Source organism: Moschus berezovskii, chromosome 10 (assembly GCF_049115385.1).
Source record: "Moschus berezovskii isolate FMDL1 chromosome 10, NW_MosBer_1.0, whole genome shotgun sequence".
Classification (NCBI taxonomy): domain Eukaryota; kingdom Metazoa; phylum Chordata; class Mammalia; order Artiodactyla; family Moschidae; genus Moschus; species Moschus berezovskii.
In genome coordinates this window covers 102,472,346-102,495,668 of record NC_142469.1, presented here as the reverse complement: position 1 = coordinate 102,495,668, position 23,323 = coordinate 102,472,346, and the positions used below count along the sequence as shown (strand labels likewise).

Genomic DNA, 23,323 nt, shown 5'->3' with positions numbered 1-23,323 from the left:
GGACAAGGGAAAGGCTACCCACTCCAGTATTCTGGCCTGGAGGATTCCATGGACTGTATAGTCCACGGGGTCGCAAAGAGTCGGGCAGGACTGAGCGAGTTTCACTTTCAGATGGATGTGGCATGATGCTTTCAGTATGCAACCTTAAGACAGAGGCTTCATTTGAAATATTTAATAGATTCTCTGTACTTTGAAACTACCATAATGGGTGTAAATCTCTGCAATGATGAGCACAGTGGCGTCTGCCCTTGCTTCATGCCCATCCTTATGTTCAGCACACAAACTGCACTGGCATGAAATGCTACTTTTGAACCAAATCCCACTGATGCGCGCAAGAGCAGAGAGGATGATATAACATCCGGGTAAATGGTAGCAGCCGAAGCCAAATCAGGCTGCTCGGAGAACTTGAAGAAATTATTGATTTTGAATCTTAGTTTCTTTATTTAGAAAATCGGGAGTTGGGACCAGGTTATCATTCAGGTTGCCACTAAACCTTAAATTCTGAAGGATCTTCTGAATGACTGTCACAGTTACTGATAGAAAAGTCTTAAGAAATCCGTGTGTTCTGTAGATCACCAATATTAATGGATTCAGCCAAAAAGGGGATCTTCACCAAGAAAACAATTTTTTAATTAACGCTCTCAAGTTCCCAGAAGAAAGCAAGTTCGAGCTTCTGTTCTCTCTGAAAAGGTTTCTCTCTGCAAAGGCGGGGAGCCCAGCCCTCCGCCTTCACGCTAGGGGCTTGTACCGGCCACCTGTGCGCGCTATAAAAAGCAATCGCTCCGGAGCCACTTCCTACTGGACACTCAGGGGACCCGTGCACTGCTTTCCATTCACTGGCCCGCACTGTTCTTTTGGGTAAGCGTGGCCAACAGTTGATGGACGCTTCTGCAATGAGAGGTGCTGGGCGACCCGTTTTGTGCGAGGATAACCCTACAAGTCACATTTGCTGAAAACAGACCCTTGGGGCATGAAGTTCTTTAGAATTCGGCAGGTCAGACCAAGTGGAGGGTTGAAGAGAGAGAGAGAGGAAGGAGCGAGAACTCGCAACTTTCTAGCCAGTTGGCAGATAGAGCGAGTCCCTGAGACACAGGGCGGGCGCATGCGTGAAGCGCCGGAGCCCTCGGCTGGGAACTGCGCTTCTGACCGCACCGGCGCCAGGGATGACCAGCATGGGTCCGGGCTGCTCAGGGCCAGTGTGGTCGTGAGACTCTGAGCTCAGCTTCTGGCTCTCCTGGAACTACCCCAGCATGCCTGGTCCCCAGGCTCCGAGAGTACCCCCAGGGAAAAGCCGTGATGGGGTCCCCGCTGCAAAAAGCATGGTGAGTAGGGAGGCTTAAGCCTGAAGGTCCACTGGGAGCTCAGATACTAAGGGGAGTCGAATATAGCAAGTCTTCCCCCCGCCAAAGGGGACTAAAAATAGACTTCAACATAAAGGTCATTATTCAGAGCAGTATATATTGGTTGACCCAAAATTGGTTTATGTAGCTATCTAGAAGAATATATTCATATGAAGGTCTGAAATAATCTCTACTGGAATGTTAACCATGGTTAGTTTACATGTAAGAATTTTTGTCAATTGTGCATTTTCAACGTATATGTATTACCCATATTATCTGTTTTTCTAGAGTGAGCATATATTTCTTATTTTATTTTTTAAAGAGATATTTAGAAATCTCAAACTAAAAATCTAGGGGGAGGAGGGGGCCATTTGTTGAGGCTCAGGGTTGGCACTGCATATCCTAACCCCCAAATCTACACCTCTCCTCCTGTTGTTGGCGTCTTCTGCCCTTTCCTGTTTATTGTTTTTAGCTCTTCCTTTAAGTACTGGGGGTAGGTCGCACTAGATATTGTGATAAAGTACTCTCAAAGTGATTTTTTAGATTCACTTTAAAAGAAACATTTAGCATAGAAGAGAAAAAGCCAAGTCTTCACATTTTCAGGAAGATAAATCTCTGAATTTAGCTTACAGTCGAGAACAGTCATAATTCTCGGTACAGAGCACCAGCCCAGGCAGTAGGCATGATATTAAATGATTGTGATTTGTTAATTCATTTACAAATGATGTTAAATTGAAATCAACAGTTGCTTATTGATGCTAGATCAATTTAACACTTGTTAAGTGAAATGAAACTTCTGTTTATCTAAGGAGTGGATTTCTTTCTTCAAGATGACTCTGTAGTGTTCGCATGAAATGATATATCTTGGAGCAAAGGGAAGGAGAAGGGATAAGAGGTTTAAATTTAGACCACCTCAGCCAAATTTAAAGGGGCCGCAGGAGCATTTGACCTTGGCCCAGATTCAGGACAGAAGTCGTTAGGGAGAAACTCAACCACCCCTCAAGAGACACAGCTAAGGATTTGTGTCACCTCTCAGAACAGCAAGAGCGTGACACCCGTCTGAAGTGGACCCACTGGGAATCTTCCATCTCAGCTGGCCGACGTTCTTGGAAACGAAGCTTTAGGGGTTGTTTCTTCTTTGTAACTGCACTTAGCAACTGCCCTCTCCATGTAGACACTTGTGCAGGTGACAAGCATCGATCAAATGCGTGCACATGGAGGACCTTGGGCCGACCAAATGGAGGAGCCCGTGGCTGGTGGAGAAGTCCAGCACAGGCTCTAGACAGTGCAATGAGGTCACAGGTTTAAGGGGGATACAGAGTGGAGGCTTCCCCCTGGGGAAACAGGGGAGCTTCCAGAAGAGATGCCCTGGGCCAGGTCTTGCAGGAAGCATAGGAGTTTGCCAGGCAGAGACGGGACTTGCAGGCAGTGGAGCATCTGGCCACAGACCTGCATGGAAGGTGTGTCCAGGATGTGCTGTTGGGATGCAGGGCCTGTGCTCCAGGTGAGGACTCACAGCTCTCCTGCAGGAGAGCGATGTGTTCAGATCTGTGGTTTAAGTGACAACCTGAGGGAGTTCCCTGCAGTCCAGTGGTCAGGACATCACCTTCCAATTCAAGGGGTGCGAGTTCAATCCCTGGTCCGGGATCTAGGATCCTACCTGCCTCTCTTGGCCAAGAAACCAAAACAGGAAACAGAAAAGATATTATAAAAAAATTCAATACAGACTTTAAACATGGTCCACATCAAAAAACATTTTTTTTTTTTAAGTGACAATCTGGCAACAATAGAAAGCGTGAGTTGGAGTGGGTGGAGAGCAGTGGCAGGAACACCGCCTGGTCTTGATGTTCCTGCAAAAAGAAGGGCAAGAAAGACAAGAGCCTGGGTGAGAGCCCAGAGGACGGGGCGCTTTGTGGGACATTCTGGAGGCAGAAGTCGACAGGGCTCACTGCCCGATGAGGAGGAGTGGATGCGGGAAAGGGGCCACCATACGTGCATGAACCCTTTGGCGGGAAAAGGTTGATAAACTGATTATTAGTTAAGAACAAAGCTACTTATTTGCAAGAAAAGAAAGACTGGTTAGAGTTCAACTTTTTAAATCATAAAGCAAAAGTAGTCTAGGGCCTATAATTTCAGGAGCGTTAGTTCAGACAGGCTTCTTTTACCTTCTGGACGCTGTGGTCCCAGCATTTGAGTGGAAGCAAAAGCGGGCTAAATTTTTGCTTATCCTTGTTTGTCTCTGAACCGTTTTTTCGTTGCTGAGGATAATGACCTCAAAATTGCAACAGTATCAGATTCTGGAAGAAAAGATGGGGGATGCTGGGGACACACGGAAGCCTGTTTGATTTGAAAGAGCTCATTCAGGTCCCCAACCTGCAGCAGCGGCTCGTGTGCCCAGCCCTGCCCTCATCCCTGACCCTCCATTCTCCGCTGCCTGGGTGAGGTCAGCGCGGGTTGGAGGGGGGAGCCTTGCCCCTTCTGCTGTTTCTCTGTAATGATAAACTCTGGCTTTTCTCTTTATTGCCTAGTTTCTTTCCATTGTGTGTAGCCTTTATTAAAAACAAAGGCCACAATGGCCACAGGGAAAGCCAGTGGAAGCCACCAGGAAAAAGGTCTGGCGCTCTGTCATCACCGCGGGCTGGGGCCCTCCCAGGGAGCGTGAGCTGCCCTCCCAACGCCACCTGGTGCACTCGCTGGTTGTAGCCAACCACTTTGGATCAGGCTGTGACACACCCTTTAGGCTTCACCACAAACAAAGGCCACCATCCCAACGCTGGGTCTAGGGTTGTGCCTGGTCCTTGATCTATTTCCAGCTTCATCAGCCAACATTCCACCAAAGAGGGCCTGACATCAGGCATCTGTCTCTGCTTCTCGCAGCCGCCCCATTGACTTGACTCTGGGAACTGGCTCCTGCGAGCCTGAGTGTGCAGTCCCTTGGGGACACCCAGATCCAGCACCTCCCTCACCTCCTCCGACATTTGGTGGCTCGCTGTCCACCCCGTGACCCCAGATTCCATATTGTCAGTGACGATCACCTACAGAGGCATGGTGGTGGTCCTGCGGAGACCTGACTTCCTGTTAGCACACATCACAGCCCCTGAAACATCGCTTCTGTATGCGTGAGGGCCTGAGATTGCAATGAGCACTGTTGCTGGGCGGTTTGTCTGACATCCACGCGTAGCTGGTGGGAACTCAGAGTCAGGCTATGGGGCTTCAGATGGATCACTCTGCAAATCCAGGAAGGGAAGAGCCCTCGGGCTGTGTCTTAGAAAAGAAGCCCTATTTCATCAAAGGCTTTCTAACTTGTGATCCTAACTGATTTCAGAGCAAAGCCACATGCCATCAGGGCGGTGTTGCTGAGTGACCTCAGGGATGTCTCTGCTCCTTTCTCCTTGCCAATCCTCCAAACGCAGAGAGCCCTGGGACTCCTGGCAGGCTGGACTTCAGCCGGCAGGGCCCTCGTGGGTGTGGGGCATGCCCTTTGTTGCTCAGCCTCTCAGCCGTGACTGGCTCTTTGCGAGCCCAGGGACTGCAGCCCACCAGGCTCGTCTGTCCATGGGAATTCCCAGGCAAGAATACCGGAGTGGATTGCCATTTCCTTCTCCAGGGGATCTTCCCGACCCAGGGATCAAATCCCAGTCTTCTGCATTGGCAGGCAGATTCTTTACCACTGAACCACCTGGAAGGCCCAAGATATGCCCTTACACAGTTACAATCCTACAAAGGTAGTGATGCATCTGGGCCTGAAGTCCTGCTGAGCCAGCTAAACCACGCACACTTCCACCTCCTCTGTAGGGAGCTGGCCGGTATTCATGGATTCTGAATTATCTGCTCAAATCTAAGGCTTAGCCTGGTTCTCATGCCCAAACTGTAACTTCATAGAAACTGGCTATGTGAGAATGGCAGCCTTGCTCAGCAAAATCATATCTCTGTACCCTCCACCCATGCAACCCATTTCCTTCAGATGTATTTAAAATTACAAAATGTTTGCCCATTTGGAAACTTTATTTCCAGTGGGGCACAGAATTAAGATAATATTCAAAGTGTAACAATCCTTTTGTTAACTTGTAACAAACATGCTCCCAGCTCTTCCTAACAGACAAACAAGGCGAAATGTGAAATAAGCAACCTGAAAGAAAACAGAATGTAATTCTTTTCCTCCATAAGCTTTTCAAAAAGGTACACCTGCTGTCCAGAGTCTTTATAAAATCTCAAGCACATACAGAGCAGAGCCCTCAGTAAGTGCCTGGCACTGTTCTAAACACTCTGGTTAAAAAAAACTTCCTCCAGGGATTTCCCTGGTGGTCCAGTGGTTAAGACTCTGCACTCCCAGTGCAGGGGGCATGCGTTCATTCCCTGGTCAGGGAACTAAGATATGCCTCATGCATGCATGCTAAGTCGCTTGTCGTGTCCGACTCTTTTTGACCCGGTGGACTGTAGCCTGCTGGGCTCCTCTGTCCATGGATTCTCCAGGCATGAATACTGGAGTGGGTTGCCGTGCCCTCCTCCAGGGGATCTTCCTGAGCCAGGGACGGAATCTGCGTCTCATGTCTCCTGCATTGGCAGGTTCTTTATCACTAGCGCCACCTGGGAAGCCCAAGATATGACTCAGGTGCAGCGGGAAATAAAAATAAAAACTTATCCGATACCCGTAATAACGCTGTGAGGATAGCTGTCATTATTTCATGTTACATTTACATGTGAATCATTTCATAATCCAATAATAGTTGTCACTGTGGCAATTTTACAAATGAGAGAGAGAGGCTTGGAGGTGAAGTAACTCGCCCAAGGTCATGGCTAGTCCATGGAGAGCTGGATGAACCCATTAAAGCACAGGCTCTGCTCTACAATCCTGGTCTTCTTTTCATGGTAAATAAGTCATATATTGTAAATCACTTTGTGACTCTGCAGAGGAAAAAAAGAGGCAGCTCAAAACATCTCAGCCAGCGTCCTCTGAGGTGACCCCAAGGGTCCTGCAGTAAGGGTGCTCTGTCCCGCCTCACAGACCCGACCCCTGCCTTCCCGGCACCGGCCCGCCTCGAGGCTCCCCCATGAGCCAAATCCGCGCCTCACACAGCAGAGTTCCTTTTCTGGACCCTGACTCCTTTTCCAGACAACCGTGCTCTCAGTGTTGACCCTTGTGGGAGGGTAGAAGAATCTCTCTAAGGCACAACTGACCAAAGGCTTTGGTAAAGTGTTTGCCTTTTTAAAGAGGAGCTTATCTGATGAGTAGAAATGCAGGCTATGTGGCAAAGAGAATAAAGAATTCAACTTGGGACATCGTTTTAAAACAAGTATTTTAATTGCGTTATCATTCACATACTCGGTTGTTCAGCCATCGCCTCTAACTCCAGAACATTTCCATCACCCGAATCAGAATCACCAGACATTAGCAAGAAAGCCCCCATCCCGTTCCTCCCACCTCCTGGCAAGCATTAATCTACTTCCTGCCTCTAGAGATTTATCTGTCCTGGACACTTCCTATTGGAGAAGGCAATGGCACCCCCACTCCAGTGTTCTTGCCTGGAGAATCCCAGGGACGGGAGAGCCTGGTGGGCTGCCGTCTATGGGGTCGCACAGAGTCGGACATGACAGAAGCGACACAGCAGCAGCAGCAGCAGACACTTCCTATGGGGCTTCCCTAGTGGCTCAGAGGTTAAAGTGTCTGCCTGCAGACCCAGGTTCGATCCCTGGTTCAGGAAGATCCCCTGGAGAAGGAAATGGCAACCCACTCCTGTATTCTTGCCTGGAGAATCTCATGGACGGAGGAGCCTGGTGGGCTACAGTCCATGGGGTCACAAAGAGTTGAAAACAACTGAGCGGACTTCACTTCACAGCCGCTTCCTATAAATGGATTCATATAATACGCGGTCTTTTGTGACTGGCTTCAACCTACTCCAGTATTCTTGCCTGGAAAATCCCATGGACGGAGGAGCCTGGTGGGCCACAGTCCATGGGGTCGCAAAGAGCTGGACACGACTGAGCGACTTCACTTTCTTTCTCCTAGCATAATGGTTTCCATGCATGCTGTAGCTACTACGAGTACTTTGTTCCCTTTGGTGCCTGAATACTATTCCATTGTAGGAATAGACCGCATTTCGTTTCTCCACTCATCGGCTGGTGGACACTGGGTTGTTGCCATTTTTTTTGGTGACTTGGAATAATGCTGCCCTGTACATTCACGTACAAGTTTTTGTGTGGACATAGATTTTCATTTCTCTTGGGTAGATACCTAGGGGCAGAACTGCTGGATCATAGGATGATGGAATGTAATATTTAAAATGGGAAATTTAGAAGAACCTATTAAATCATAGTATGTCGGTGACTGCCCATAGCCTTCCCACCGCTTACAGCTCTAGGACCTCAGGCAAAGCAAATGACCTCTCCAAATTTCAGGTAGTTGTTTTGTTCTGTCTTTACTGTTACTGTTGTTTTGTATGTTAAATGTCTTTGAAAACACGTTTGCCTCTCAGTTGGGCAGACAAACTAGGATATATACATAAAAGTGTTTAGAAACAGCACATTGTGATGTTCCTGAGCTATTATCCCCACAGTCCACGTCAGGCAGGATGGCCATTCACATGAACCATCCGGCATGCTGATGCTGGGAATCAGGGCTGGCAGCCCCACAACGTGCCTCAATGGCATACTGGTTACTTTGAACTAAAGTTACTTAAGAAATGGACGGTGCAAGACGGAGACCCAAAGCTGTGTTTCTTTGTCTTGCCAGCTCCTCACAAACGCATCGTTTCTCGGTCTAACAAGTATAAAAACTAAACCTGCTCTCATTTCTGTGGGACCTCCATGCCCGTGAATTAAAATGGGTTTTTATTTTCTCCTGTTAAACTGTCTTGTATCAATTTTACCATTAGTCCAGCCGCAAGAACTGAAGGGGGCTAAGGGTGTGAGGGCCAGCACATCAGGGGGTGGTTTGTTTATGTGCCCTTTGAGGGTCTTTGCGAGTGTTACTGCAGTTTAGGTACCTTCTGCCTCTCCCTGAAGCTGGTCTTTCTCACAGTTTTGTTGCACTGACATACTTCTTGCTTCCATCACTCTCCCGATCCAGAACTTTCCGTGTGTGTAGTGTAATTGGAATCCTTGGCCCCTTAGCGATCTGCTCATCCTTACCTTCCAGTCTTACCTACTTTCTCACTCAGCCACTGACTCCTGGACGCCCTCCGATTTCCTGCCCCACTGCCTTTGCTAGAACGTCCCCCCTACCAGCTCATGCCTCTCCCCACCCACGCCTGCCACCATCTGCATCTACCCCAACACCAGCCCAGATCAAAGGTCACCCTTCCAGCAGGTTCTATCAGATCTGCTCCCACCAGCCCCAGCTCCATGCCAGAAATCACATTTCCTCCCGGTGTTCCCATAGCATTCACAGCATTCTTCTAGAACATTCTGTGTTGTGATTATTTGAATACATGTCTTGTTACCACACTGTGAGCTTGTTATTGTAACATTGTCCTTCATGACGTGGCCTTGCAGATAGTAGATATTTGAAGTTTTTTGAGTTGAACAATTTGTACCCTTCAAAACAATGGGGTTTTCATAGTATGTCCTTAAATAACAAGTATCGCCATGCTCCAAATCTGCAAAAATAAGAACTGTAAGTCCTGCATTCTGTTGTTAAGAGTCAGCTCATGTCAGCTGGCATACCTTGGTTGATTGCTGGTTATGTAAACTTAGGCACATTCTGAATTCTCGGTGTTTCGATGTCCTTTTGGTAAAGATGGGAATAATAACTACCAACCTCCGAGAGTTGCTAGGAGGAAAACAAATGGGACCGTCTGCACAATCCCCCGGGAAGGTGCCTGACCTGCAGGGAGTCTTCAGTAACTATGAACTGTGACTCAGCCCAAGCGTAACTTCCATCCGACTCTGCCTAGAGAAGTCTGGAAAATGGCCCTTTAGGTGCCGCAGTTACCAACTCTGACCAGAAGGAGGCGCCCAGCCTCCAAAGCTGTAATCATTTAGCGCCCAGCTCTTCTTGCCTGGAGAATCCCAGGGATGGGGGAGCCTGGTGGGCTTCCGTCTATGGGGTCACACAGAGTCGGACACGACTGAAGTGACTTAGCAGCAGCAGCAGAGCCCCGCAATAGAGAATTCCGTCTGGGGGTGGCAGGCAGAAGTGTGTTTAGAAACATCAAGAAAACCTCGGATTTTAAAGGTCACCACAAGGGCGTTTGGCAAGTCCCACTGCGCCTCCATTTCCACCCACTACCTGTTTAGAAAGGGCAGTGGTGCTGAGGTGTAGGCCTAGGGACTTGAGAGGAAGAAGCTGGGTCTGAAGCTGGGGACACATACACTGGTTTTGAGATCATGATTTCTTCCAGGATTAGCTAAAGTGTATCCATCCAGCCTCGCTCGTGTGGTCACCTCCTGAACGTGGGATACAACGGCCCATGTGAAATCTCTTTCCTGTCCTCTAGTTCCTCTGTTTCCTCCTCCAGACAGACTGTTCATCTGTTCCCAGGCCTGAGCATCTCTGCCCACTCCCAAGTCCCACGTGCCCATTTTTATCGTTCAGGAGCTAAGTCCTATCCGACTCTTTGTGACTCCATGGACTGCGGCGTGCCAAGATTCCCTGTCCTTCAGTATCTCCCGCCGGAATTTGCCCAGGTTCATGTCCTTTGAGTCAGTGATGCCATCCAACCATCTCATCCTCTGCTAACCCCCTTTTCCTTTGGCCTTAGGTCTTTCCCAGCATCAGGGTCTTTTCCAATGAGTTGGCTCTCTGCACCACATGGCCAGAGTATTGGAGCTTCAGCATCATCTTTCCAATGCATATTCAGGGTTGATTTCCACTAGGATGGACTGGTTGGGTCTCCTTGCAGTCCAAGGGACTCTCAAGAGTCTTCTCCAGCACCACAGTTGGAAAGCATCAATTCTTCTGCCTGACCTGCCCCGATCCTACTGGTATTTCTAGGTCCAACTCATAAGCCACCTCCTGCAGGAAGCCTGTTCTGACAGCTCTAATTCTACAAACTCCTCCTCTGCTGAGCGTCTCCCATTGGCATTTCCACGCAGTCAGACACGGTCCCCAGTGCTGCCTGTCAGAAGCTTCCCTTTTCACGTAGCTGCCTAGGACAGGACACGCCTCGTGTGTGCCCTGCCAGTAGTCAGTGCAGGATCTTGCATGGAGCGCCACAGCTGGAACGACGGGAGAAGGGCCAGGTGTCTTGCAGGTGTGTGAGAACGAATGGATGGCTCCTTAATCTGCACCATAAACAGAGAAAAAAACCCCATTTCCTCCAACTCTGTATTCAAAATATGACACATGAAAGCAAGCCACTGCAGTTATGTCTTATGTAGGTATGGTACATTATTGGATCCAGACCAATTCCACACTGCTGCTGCTGCAGCTGCTGCTAAGTCGCTTCAGTCGTGTCCAACTCTGTGCAACCCCATAGACGGCAGCCCACCAGGCTCCCTGTCCCTGGGATTTTCCAGGCAAGAACCCTGGAGTGGGCTGGAGTGGGTTGCCATTTCCTTCTCCAATGTGTGAAAGTGAAGTCACTCAGTCGTGTCCGACTCTTCGCTACCCCATGGACCGCAGCCTACAGGCTCCTCTGTCCACGGGATTTTCCAGGCAAGAGTACTGGAGTGGGTTGCCATCGCCTTCTCCCTTTTCCACACTATCAGTATGTATTTATGTTTTTTTCACTTGTGGTTGGCTTTATGCATTTAGCGATTGGTGAGTAAACTCATTAGATGTTAGATTGTTGGCCTCCACACTGCTGTCAGCCTTGTTCTAGGAAGACAGGGAGGGGAGCAGATGTACCCTGCCCACCAGGGACTCACAGTTCACCATCAGTTCACACACCAACATCTTCCTGCACTTATACACACCTGGCCCTGGGCTGCAAGACTCTGGGGAAAGAAAACGGAATAAGAGGACACCGTCTGTGTCTTGGGGACATGCTGTCTGATGGGGACATGCTATCTGAGGGGGACATAGCTAAACCAGGTTCAAGGCACTCAGGTCATCAGCTTCTCAGAGGATCTGATGAAGGGCTTAGATAACAGACTTTATCTGATACTGTCCTGAGACAAGAACACTCTGAATCGTGGAGCAGTGACAGTTCCCTGGTCGCCTAGTGGTTAGGATTCCAGGCTTTCACTACCATGGCCCAGGTTCAGTCCCTGTTTGGGGAACCAAGGTCCCACAAGCTGTGTGGTGGCACAGCAAAAAATAAGTCAGTAAATAAAATTTTGAAAAATAAAGAGCAAAGTTATAGGAATGTTTTGAGGGAATAGTAACCCTTTACCCCTACCTCCACCTCCCAAATCTCCTACCTGCTCTCTCATATTTTTCATTTCCTTTCATAAGAAAAGAAAGTATTTCTTTTCACAAGAAATGAGGCTTAGAAAACTGACTTAAATGAATATCCTATTCCTGATGGAGGGGTAAGAAAAAGCAGGAGAAAACGTGGGGCATGCCCATTTTACAGATGAGGAGACTGAGGCTCCATACAGAAGGCTCAGCAGCTTGGCTCGGCTCACAGGGCAGGTGGCAGCACTCCAGCCCAGACCTCCTGGGTTCAGACATCCCTCTCTCCTGGAATCACTTCCTTCTATGTGCCAACTCAGGGCCCAAGTTACAGAGTATTTGGGGCCCTCTGCTGCCTCAGGGGATCCAAGCAGGATCAACTGTCATGAAGCCAGGTGGAGAAAGGCTGAGGTGGAAAACTGGTGTGAGGCGGAAAACTGGTGTGAGGCCACCTCCACGCAGGCTCCCGGGGCCCAGCCAGCCCCCTGGCCGGCGTGCAGCACCAACCCCTACTCCTGCAGAACCTGCTGGAAGCCACAGAACCGCCATGTCTGGAGCCAGAGAGCTCTGCCCACGCTTCAGGGCGGCGGTGCGAGGGAAACAAAGAACGTGACCTCTCTCTGGCTGAGGACTCAGAAGGCGACCCACCAGCGAGGGCAGTGGCTGGCCATGCAGCGGCATGGAGAGTGGCCGGTGTGGAGTGTGCCCGGCCCAGACAGTGCCCGGATGGTGCAAGAGCTTCCCACCGGCCTCTGTCGGTCCCACCAGGCCCAGCGTGAGCGTGTTTCTCATGCTCACAGCTTCCCTAACGAAGCTGGGTTTCCTTCTGCCACTACTTTGCCTTTCTGGAAAGGGCAACAGGAAAAGAATGACAAGATTTGGGGGAATCTTCCAAAAAGCCCTTGCCTGACCCCCAGAGCTGGATAGAGCAGATAGAGATGTGAAGTCGGACCTTCTTGGTTTTCAGAGCAGGTTTCCAGCATCTTCAGATTCACCCTACTTCCCCTCTTAGGAAGAGAATAAATCACAGCCTGGAGGTTTAAATGAGTACGAGTGTCTTGTAATGTTATGTTTTATCAGGGGGGCAGAAAACCTTTTGGACAGGAATGACTCTACAGGGGTAGCTTTTAGGCGTAGCTGGGACACAGAACAGGTACTTCAGAGAAGAGAGCCCACTCTTCACTCCCAGCACCAGGCGGGTTAGAAGCCACTTCCCTTGTCCTTGTTCCAGTTCAGTCAGGAGGTTCTTCACATACCTGCCACGTGGTACTCTAGGGAGAGATGGCCCAGCCCACGAGCATATCTTCCTGAGGACCATTCGCATCGATTTCGCCATCTGCCTCCCTTCGCTCATACACATCCAATCCTCATGGTCCCCGTAAGTTCACCCAAAGCTAGAAGCCATCCCCTACCCCCATCACTCTACCCTGCAGGGTCAGCGTGGTTGATGCCCGTGAACTTTCTGTTTGACCTTGGAATGAGTTTTTGCATGTGATTATCAGAGGGTGGGTCCAATATTTAGATTTCTACCTGCAGTGAGATCTCACGACACGCCTAGAAAGAACCACATCACTAAATGCTGAGCATAGACCGGGAAGGCCTGGTCACTGGGCAGCAGGAAGACACACGGTCCCCTCTGCTCCTGCACTAGCCGTCTGCAGTCTGGGAATGGGCAGGTCCCCCTTTCCCTGCCAGAGATTCCTCAATGCCTACGAAGTGGGAGGAAACAAGGTGTGTGTGTGTGTGCGTGCATGTTGTCACTTCAGTCGTGTCCGACTCTGCGACTCCATGGACTCTAGCCCGCCAGGCTCCTCTGTCCATGGGATTCTCCAGGGAAGAATACTGGAGTGGGTTGCCATTTCCTCCCTCAGGGAACCTTCCTGAGCCGGGGATCAAACCCACATTCCCTGCATTGGCAGGTGGGTTCTTTTCCACTAGCGCTGTCTGGGAACCCCCCAACAGAGGGTGTGAGATGTCTACAAAGCACAATAGATTGGAATAGAAGCCCCCCCCAATTAAAGCTGAAATGTGGCTGAAGCCTTTAATTGTGTGAATCACAACAAACTGGAAAATTCACAGAAGGGGTCAACAGGAGATGGTTGGAGGGCATCACCAACTCAGTGGACATGCGTGCATGCATGCTTAGTCATGTCCAACTCTTCGCAACCCTTCTGGACTGTCGCCCGCCAGGCTTCTCTGTCCATGGGGTTTTCCAGACAAGAAGAATGGAGCGGGTTGAGTCTGAGCCAACTCCGGGGGATGGTGAAGAACAGAGAAGCCTGGGGTGCCGCAGTCCCTGGCTCCCAAAGGGTCGGACATGACTTAGTGACTGAACACAGCAGTGTGGCAGAAGTCTGTAGCCTTCCTCAATAAAGTGCAAAGCAAGACTCCTTCACACACGCGCAGCTGGGTATCATTGAGAAAACACTGGGGAGCAGTATTCTGCAGAAATAAAACCAAAGTGCTGCTTACGGGTTGTTGAATTGCCACATCTAAAAGGGGCTGCGTGTACAACTTCAGCATCAGAGTCGCTAAATTGGGCCCAGGAATCAAAGCCCTTGACTGTACCAAATGGGCAGGAGACCTCTGGAGGGGACGTTGTGGGCAGAGCCCAGGCAGGGACTCGGAGACCCAGCCTGACTGCACAGAGGGGTTGGTGGGGCGGGGGGCAGGAGGGAACTGGTGAGAAGCCCCCCTGTACCTGCTATGCCACAGGAGAGGGTGCTCAGGCCAGCTCCACCCGACAGTCCTTGTGTGGAGGTGCGGCCTCCCAACCTCCCCTGCTCCCAGAGGACTTGGTGTTTCCTGAGGGTGGTGCTTTCCTTACAAAGGGGCAGACCAGGGCAGCCCCCTCTCTGGGTTCTTTGCACATTTTGGCTTTAATGAAAGACTTCTATGGACATCTTTTGCAAGAAGACTTTGTGGATGCCTGTTTTCCCTTCTCTCAAGTGTATTTGTACAGGTGGAAGCTCTGATTATGATATTGTGATTTGTGACGTGTGGATTTGGTCATTCAGATGAGTAATGCAGGACTTCCACTCACACCCTGTTTGGCAAAACTGATCTCAAGCACTTGCCTAGCAACACGGTGGCTGAGAAATTAGGGGAACACGTGGCTATTAATATAGAGCTATTAAGAGTGAAGAAAGAATTGTTGTTGTTAAGTTGCATCCAACTCTTTGCAACCCCAAGGACTGTAACACACCAGGGTGCTCTGTCCTCCCAGAGTTTGCTCAAATTCATGTCCACTGAGTCAGCGACGCCATCCAACCATCTCATCCTCTGTCGTCCCCTTCTCCTCCTGCCCTCAGGCTTTTCCTGCATCAGGGTCTTTTCCAATGGGTCAGCTCTTCTCATGAGGTGGCCAAAGTATTGGAGCTTCAGCATCAGCCCTTATAAGGAATAGTCAGGGTTGATTTCCTTTAGGTTTGACTGGTTTGATCTCCTTGCTGTCCAAGGGACTCTCCAGAATCTTCTCCAGTGCTACAATTTGGAAGTATCAATTCTTTGGTGCTCAGCCTTCTTTGTGGTCCAACTCTCACATCTGTACGTGACTACCGAAAAAAACCATAGCTTTGACTGTATGGACCTTTATCAGCAAAGTGATGTCTCTGATTTTTTAATACGCTGCCTAGGTTTGTTATAGCTTTCCTTCCAAGGGTTAGGGTTAGGCATTATGTTGGTGTAATCTCTACCATGCAGCTATATGTGGAAATTAAAATGAATACAAGTGAAAAATATAATTGAAAAAAAATAAAAAACAACCCCGCTCTGCTTTGTTTCCACAGCTTGGGAGCCTGACCCAGCACTGCCCCTCCGTGCCACCAACCGGACTGGGCAAGATTTTCAGCAAGGCATGGCTACCCGCCAGGTAGGTGAAGACCTCCCCACACCCCACAGGGAACCGGAGGAGTCCGGTGGGGAGCCTCTCTGAGCGGAGGTGCCGCCTAGTTCTCTTCTGACTTCATGGCCCGTCTCTAGGGGACTGTGTCTCCGGGGCACCGTCCCTCCCACAGCGGAGCGGGCCATGCCGGTCCATGTGAAGGTGAGCCAAGCAGAGGCCTCAGTTCAACCCCAGGCACCAGGCACCACAGGGGCAGGGTGTTGTTGGGGTGCTCATTGGCTCACCCCTGGGGTCTTGGCATCATGTGGGTACCCTCCAAAAAGAACCAAAGAGCAGGGAAGAAACAGTTCACCAAAGCGAAAGGTGGCTCTGAGACTGATGTTTAAATTCAGTCTTTTCTTTGCTGAACTGGTCCAAGTTGGATGAGCGTCCATGTCCCTCCTGGGGTCTCACTCACCCCAGGAGGTAACCGGGGCAGAAGAGCAGCAAGGAAGAACTCCTAATTTTGGGCATTTCCCACATGATGCTGCTCCCCATCACCACATTGCACCATTTACCCTCCAGCTCGCCTTGGGAATGGACCCAATTTTTATCCCAACAAAAGTGGAGGAGGTTGAATAACTCATCTCAGGATGATAAGGACTGGGAGCCTGGTTCAGATCTGAGTGACGCCAGAGTCTCCGGGCTTCCCTGAAACTCTCTGCACGGAGTGAGTTTGCAGGGACCTAAAGCAGCATGGCAGGACCCTGGGAAGCTGACCAAACAGAGCCTGCCCCAGGCAGTGGACGGCATGCGGCAAAGCCAGAGCACTCTCGGAGAAAGGAGACCACCCCTGTGATTTCACAGTGGTCCCTCCTTTATCCGCAGACCCCACACTTGGGCACAGAGCCCCCATTCCAGGATGCCATGGACACAGAACTCACGCCTACTGAGACACACGGAGAAGGTTCCCAACTCACGCTGGGGGCCAGGCTGCACTTGAGAGCCTCGGGGACCCCTGTAGAGTGCTCCCTCCCTTCCTCAGAGCCTCCCTGAATGTGAAAGCTTAGTTCTTGCAGACAGGTAGTTACTGCTTTCACACATCTCCTGGAAGCTTTTGGGCAGAAGCCATAGCACTTGATGGAAGATAAAATTTTCCATCTGTTTCTAAAATCCCTCACTATCTCCTGTCGTTTAAGAATGAAGGTCATACAGCTGTCTTCCTGATGGGCGCCTTTGAGTTGTTAGGTTTGATATCGTGACTTTTGTGAACGGACGGTTGGGGCGGGGCTCAGAGGGCAGGAGAGGCCTGAGGGGTCATTGCAGACACAGCCCCGCTTCTATCCGCTCAGCATCACCTGGAGGAGGCACTGAGCTCAGAAGGCTGTCCTGGCAACAGAGCCGGGTGTGGCGGGTCAGGGTCCCAGGAGGGGAGGGGGGCTGCCCAGAGGGGGCTGGGAGCAGAGCAGAATGCTTAGGGGCTGGCCTGAGGGTCACTGAGCTGGGTCAGCAGCCCTGAGTCACACACGTGTGGGCTTTCCGATGGGACACCGCGTTGCCATTGTTCAGTCTCCAAGTCGTGTCCGACTCTTCCCGACCCCACGGACCGCAGCGCGCCAGGCTTCTTTGTCCCTCACCGTCTCCCAGAGTTTGCCCAAGTTCATGTCCACTGAATCGGTGATGCCGTCCAACCATCTCATCCTCTGTCACCCTCTCCTTCTGCCTTCCGTGTTTCCCATCATCAGAGTCTTTGCCACAAAGACAGCACAGGTGATGGCAGACTCTCTGGTAAAGTTATGGGAGCTCCTTGGCTCCATCAGGCAGATGAAGACGACTTTCCCAGGCTCTCCAGACATGGGCGAGAGTGGACTGGAATCGTAGGTGATGCACTTGGCCTACAGGAGGGCAAGGGTGCCTGGGGGAGGGACCATGGCATCCCACACAGCATGCGTTGCCTGGGAAGGCCGCTCCTCACCCCCCCACTTGGGAGAAGATGCCCGAACCTCACGGGGTGGAGGGGGGTCAGCAGAAGCCCTTTGAGACCGTGGCTGGTTAAAATCTGCTAGCTGGGTACCAAATATTTGAATCCACATACTATGATTTTGATCATCATCTTTAGTGGTTAAAACTTAGCATGAAGGTTTCAAAGAATATAGGGACTGCAGTGGTCTCTCATAAGGTAATATCCACAATAGGGAAGGATGAAAAAAATCAGGACTGAAAATCTGGTTAAGAGAAGAGACAATGATGGTGGGTGTTGAGTAGAACTCTCGCGTGGTTAAGCGTATTCCCGAAGATAAGTGAAAGTGTGTCTGACTTCACTAATGAAGACAGATTACCTACCTTTCCCTCCACGTTAGCACCTGTTTTACCCAACGCTTTCGGGTGCTGCTTTCAGGAAAGAGAGCAGTTTCTTTCCTCCACTTACGGATCATCTGCGATATGCAAGACACTCTCCTGGATTTCCTTCTGAGAGGATGGACAAATTCTGTTTCACTCAGCCAAGCTCATATCAAGCTTGACATCTGGAGGTGGCCCCATAGCCAGACCACCCAGCGTGCTCCTGCGTAGATACTCTTAGAGGTACCCGTGTCTCTTAAAGCTAAACTTCTGGTCACGGGGCAAGATAACCGTGTTTCCTCAGTAAGTCACTGGAAGTAGTGTGATTTGACTAATGAGTCGGTTGTTCATTGATCACAGAGAGCAGCACCTGAAAGTGTTGGTTGCTCAGTCATGTCTGACTCTTTGCGACCCTGTGAACTGTAATCTGCCAGGTTCCCTTGTCCCCGGGGTTCTCCAGGCAAGAATACTGGAGTGGGTAGGCATTCCCTTCTCCAGGGGATCTTCCTGGCCCAGGGATCAAACCTGGTCTCCTGCACTGCAGGCAGATTCTTTACCATCTGAGCCACCAGGGAAGGCCACTCCTGTAGCTATACTGTTTGCTCAAACCTCAGCACAGATAACAGTAGCAATTAATTATAACTATTATGGCTTCCAGGTTATCTTGCCAGTTGACCCCTGGGAACAGATGTTTAGGTTTAGGAGATGCAGGTACCTCTAAGAGTATCTAAGCATGAGCACGCTGGATGGTCTGGCTGTGGGACCACCTCCAGACCTCAAACTTGATATGAGCGTGGCCAGATCGAACAGAATTACCCATCCTCTCAGCAGGGAATGCAGTAGAGTGCTTTGCAGACAGTAGGAGATCCATAAGTGGCTGAAATATCCGCCCTACTTATCAGGGTGACCGCACCATTCAAATGCAAGTGACAATTTTCATATGACATTTACCAAGTCCTGTGTGAATCAGGCTAACCACATCTTCTGACCTGATTTAGCTCAGAATTGGTTTTTGTGTCTAATCTTAATAGCCTAGCTTCCAGGCTGTCAATCAAGCAACAGATTTACTGAGCACCTTCTGTGCACCTGATGCAGAGTTGGACGCTGGAGAGGCTGCGATGGATAAAACAAAGGCCCTGCTCTTGAAATGTTCCCAACATAGTGACAGGTGAACAGGTAACTACAGGAGAGCAAGACAGGTGTTAGAGACGGAGCAAGGTGCTGGCAGACTCCAAGGAAGCACCCCCCACCAACCCGTATGCCGAAGAGTCAGAGCTGGTTTCAGGTGCATGGCGAATGGATTCTGATAGACAAGAGGGAATTGGCCAAGCTGGAAGGGGCCACTGAAGGTACAGAGTGACTTGTCCTAAAGGGCTGGTAGTAGTGTGTCATTTATATACTCATGAAATTCCTATGGAATAGCGAATCCTAGTTAGGAGACATAAAGTCCTTTGAGACTCTGATTTTTTTTAATGATGTCTCCAGCCCCCACTAAGTCACCCTTGGGCTCCTGTTTAGAAAATCCTCCTGCAGGATATAAAGATTGAAGGTCTGGAGACCTGGCTTTATCTCCTCCCCTGTCAACGTTTACCTTCTGTTCCTCACGTCTCTGAGCCTTGGGTTGCCCATCTGTAAATAGGGCTCACGGATTCCCGCCTGACTCACAAGGTAGACAAGAATTAAAATCAAGCGAGGCCATGTAGGTAAAGAGTAGTCTAAACTCTAAACCTTCTGAAAGCCATGTATGAATTTTAGATAAAATATTAGAGAACTAATGATAACTAATGATAACACAAGGACTTCCCTTGTGGCTCAGCTGGTAGAGAATCCGCCTGCAATGTGGGAGACCTGGGTTCGATTCCTGGTTTGGGAAGATCCCCTGGAGAAGGCAAAGGCTACCCTCTCCAGTATTCTGGCCTGGAGAATTCCAAAGGGGCCGCAAAGAGCTGGACACGACTGAGTGACCTTCACACTTTCACACAATGATAACATCACAGGAGGAAAAGAGGCTCGGACCACAAAAGCCCTGAGGATCTCAAAGGCAGTGGCGGCTCTCCCAGATTTTAAGTCTGGGACTAGATCAAGCTCATACACTTAAACAAACTCCCAGAGAGTTACATGGAGGATGGAGGGGTTCAGAGAGTCAGGGGAATTCAGGTCTGAGACAAGGAAACCCAGAGAAACTATTGAGTTATGCAGGACAAGGCTCACACCCAGACTTCAGGGGAAAACACCCTGAAACAAAGTGCCTGGAGAGAGAGAGGTGGCCTACGTCTTTACTCAGAGCAGCTCCTAAAGTAGGGTCCTTCCTGGGGAACAGAAGGCCCACATCTGGGCTGCCTCTAACCCCCAGGCCCCTGCGACGCCTGACCTCAAGCTCAGGCTTTCTACTGCTGAGATCAGTTTAAGAGCACTTTGTTCCTTTTGAAAAACCACCAGTCCCTCGGAGAACCCCTAAATGCTTCACCGTTCTCCGTTCCTGGTGTCAGATCTAGAGAGATGGAGTTCAGGTCAGAGAGTCGGACTAGAGCAGCCTGGCGCCCGCCCTTCCAGTAAGCGGCCCTTTTGAGCACACTCACTCTGCTTCCATGAGAAACTTCTTTCTTGCCCTACTTGAAGCAAAGTGGTGCTGAAGAGGACTCTTGAGAGTCAGTCCCTCAGACTGCAAGGAGATCCAGCCAGTCAATCCTAAAGGAAATCAGTCCTGAATATTCATTGGAAGGACTGATGCTGAAGCTGAAACTCCGATACTTTGGCCACCTGATGCAAAGAACTGACTCATTGGAAAAGACCCTGATGCTGGGAAAGACTGAAGGCGGGAGGAGAAGGGGACGACAGAGGATGAGATGGTTGGATGGCATCACCGACTCTATGGACATGAGTTTGAGCAAGCTCCGGGAGTTGGTGATGGACAGGGAACCCTGGCATGCTGCAGTCCATGGGGTCACAAAGCCAGACACAACTGAACTGACTGACTTGAAGCATGCTCTCAAGCTTGCTCAGGCCGGGAGCTGACTCTGAGTCCAGTGGGGGCCCTTAATATACTATATAAGTCCCCAGGTCAGGGTCTTGGGCAGCGGCTCAGGTCTCAAAAAGTGCAGGCAGCCAGCACTTTCACTGTGAGAAGCCGCCATCCGGCCCCACTCGGCTGGAAACTCATCACTACGTGGAAAGGCAAAGGGCAACGTTATTTCCATTCACCATGTATTTACTACATCACTGGTTTCCTATTTCAGCACGTTTAAAAAATTTCCCCTAGGGGAGAGTGCTGAGGCGCCTTTGTTGTGAAATATGGTTAACAGGGTGCTTTTTTTTCATGACGTCACTCAGACTAGGTCTCTGTATAGGAAAACTAAAGTCTCTGTGACTGTACAGTCCTCTGGGATGTCAAAGAAATGCAAAGAGGGAAGGGATGGTTAAGGGGAAGAGCAGCGAAATGTGAGGGGAAAGAAAAAGCAGTGTCTAGACCAAGATCAAAATGTGGAAAAGCACTTGACAGGGGCAGCATTCTAAAAAAAGAAACCTTACCTACTTCCTCTTGCTGGTCATGGCTTAGCTATGTGTCCATAGTTTTTAAAGCTGAAATGAATAATTATCTGACAGGTTTAGATCTGTTACTCTCAATATAGCTTGTAACATCAGATTTTAAATATTCAAATATTTTGCTCAAATCATCAGAGGCTCTGTATTAATGTTTTAATGTGCTCTAAAGCTCCTGGTGACTAAGGCTGAAATGAGGCCAGCAGTCAGAGCATTGCCCTCCTGTGTTTAAATAAATGCTTAGAATCATTTGACATTTAATAAGATGTTGGCTTTCTGGCTTTTTAAATAACTGGCAGGGATGCTGGGCCCACATTCCTGTATGGTGCCGGTGGGCCACCCCTTTGGACGCAGCAAGACTTCTGCCATTTTTCCACAGACCCCCACTACTCCCTATTACACACCACAACCATTCACTTTTCCCCCCTGGCCCCTCAGGGACTTGAGGGTGCAGCCTCTGGGTCAGGCAGTGAGGCAGGCTCTACTGGGTGTAGCCAAAGTTGTCCTTTGTATTAGTGAGCTTTTGTCCCTCCAACATATGAAAATAATGAGGCATTTCCAAATAAATTCAGAGACAACCCAAAGACATTTATTTATCTATTCTTTTGGGTTTTTTAAAATTTATTTAACCATAGTTGATTTACAGTGTTGTGTTAGTTTCAGGTATACAGTTTCAGATGCTTTTCCATTATAGGTTATTACAAGATACTGAATATAGTACCCTGTGTTATACAGTGAATCCTTGTTATTTATTCTATATAAAGGGGTGAAAGTGAAAGAAAGTGAAGTCGCTCAATCGTGTAGCCCCACGGACTGCAGCCTACCAGGCTCCTCCTTCCATGGGATTTTCCAGGCTGGAAAAGTGGAGTGGGTTGCCATTTCCTTCTCCATATATATAGTGGTATGTGTCAGTTAATACACACAGAAGGGAGTTCTAGTTCCTGGGTCCTGTGGTCTGAGTCCCAATTTCTCTACCCTTGGGCTTCCAGGGGCTCTCTATTTAGGGGCTTCGCCGGTGGCTCAGATGGTAGAGAATCCACCTACAATGCAGGAAACATCAGTTCGGTGCCCCTGGCTGGGAAAGATCCCCTGAAGAAGGGGATGGCTACCCACTCCAGCATTCTCGCCTAGAGAATTCCATGGACAGAGGAGCCTGCAGGGCTACAGTCTATAGGTGGCAAAGAGTCAGACACAGACAGACTAAGTGACTAACACTTCTCTACCCTGGTTCCCTCCCTGAATAGTTAATTAACCGTCAACCAAGAACTGGAAAGGCTCTGCCGCACACACCCCCAGGCTTCACCCGGCCCCCATCATTTCTGGACCGAGCTTGTGCTGAGAGTAACTAAGTGAAGGCAGTGGGAGGTGTGGGGTGGGTGGAAAGGTCAGGAGGCAGAGTGGTGCTAACCAGCGGGAACTCCTCATCAGGGCGCTCCGTCAAAGATTCGTGCCACATCATTGATTTCTGGAGAATACGGAGTATTGAAAATGTTCACGTTTGCTTTAAATAACAGAAATGTGTCCTTAAGCCCTAGCACGGCTTTATTCAAACAACACATCTGAATTAAACAGAAGGTTCCCTGTATAAAAGTTCTGCCTCCAAGAGTCAGTAGTGCCGCCTTTAGGATGGAAGAAATGTGAGCAAAAAGTTAAAGTAACCGGAAAACAGGCCGTGCAGACAGCCATCTTGATAGGCTAATTTCAGAGTCACACAGTAGAGTTGCCCACCTCGCCTTCTCTCCTTCCACGCACGCACGTAGGTACGTAGGCACGTAGGCACGCACGTAGGTAGTAGGCACGTAGGCACGCACGTAGGCACGTAGGCACGCACGCACACATACTGAGGTCATCCATGTCGGCCGGAAACTGAGTGAATGACCAGGAAGTGAACAGCCAACAGGAACTGAGTGGTCCCAACTTTGGAAGAACAACAAGGAGAAGGTGCTGGAATCAAGTCCTGAGTGTCCATGGCCTGCGCCTTGCAGCTGGTGTTTACTCCCCACG

The 23,323-nt window shown here is 49.7% G+C and overlaps 1 protein-coding gene across 1 annotated transcript in view; it reads left to right on the top strand.

Moving 5' to 3' along the window:
* Positions 1-1,250: 1,250 nt before the first annotated feature.
* Positions 1,251-23,323, top strand: part of LOC148776375 (rho GTPase-activating protein 20) — a 49,666-nt gene continuing 27,593 nt past the window's right edge. Inside the window, exons 1-2 of the mRNA XM_088840884.1 lie at positions 1,251-1,322; positions 15,405-15,487. Of these exons, the coding sequence (XP_088697010.1) occupies positions 1,251-1,322; positions 15,405-15,487 (155 nt within the window). The remainder of the gene's footprint in view (positions 1,323-15,404; positions 15,488-23,323) is intronic.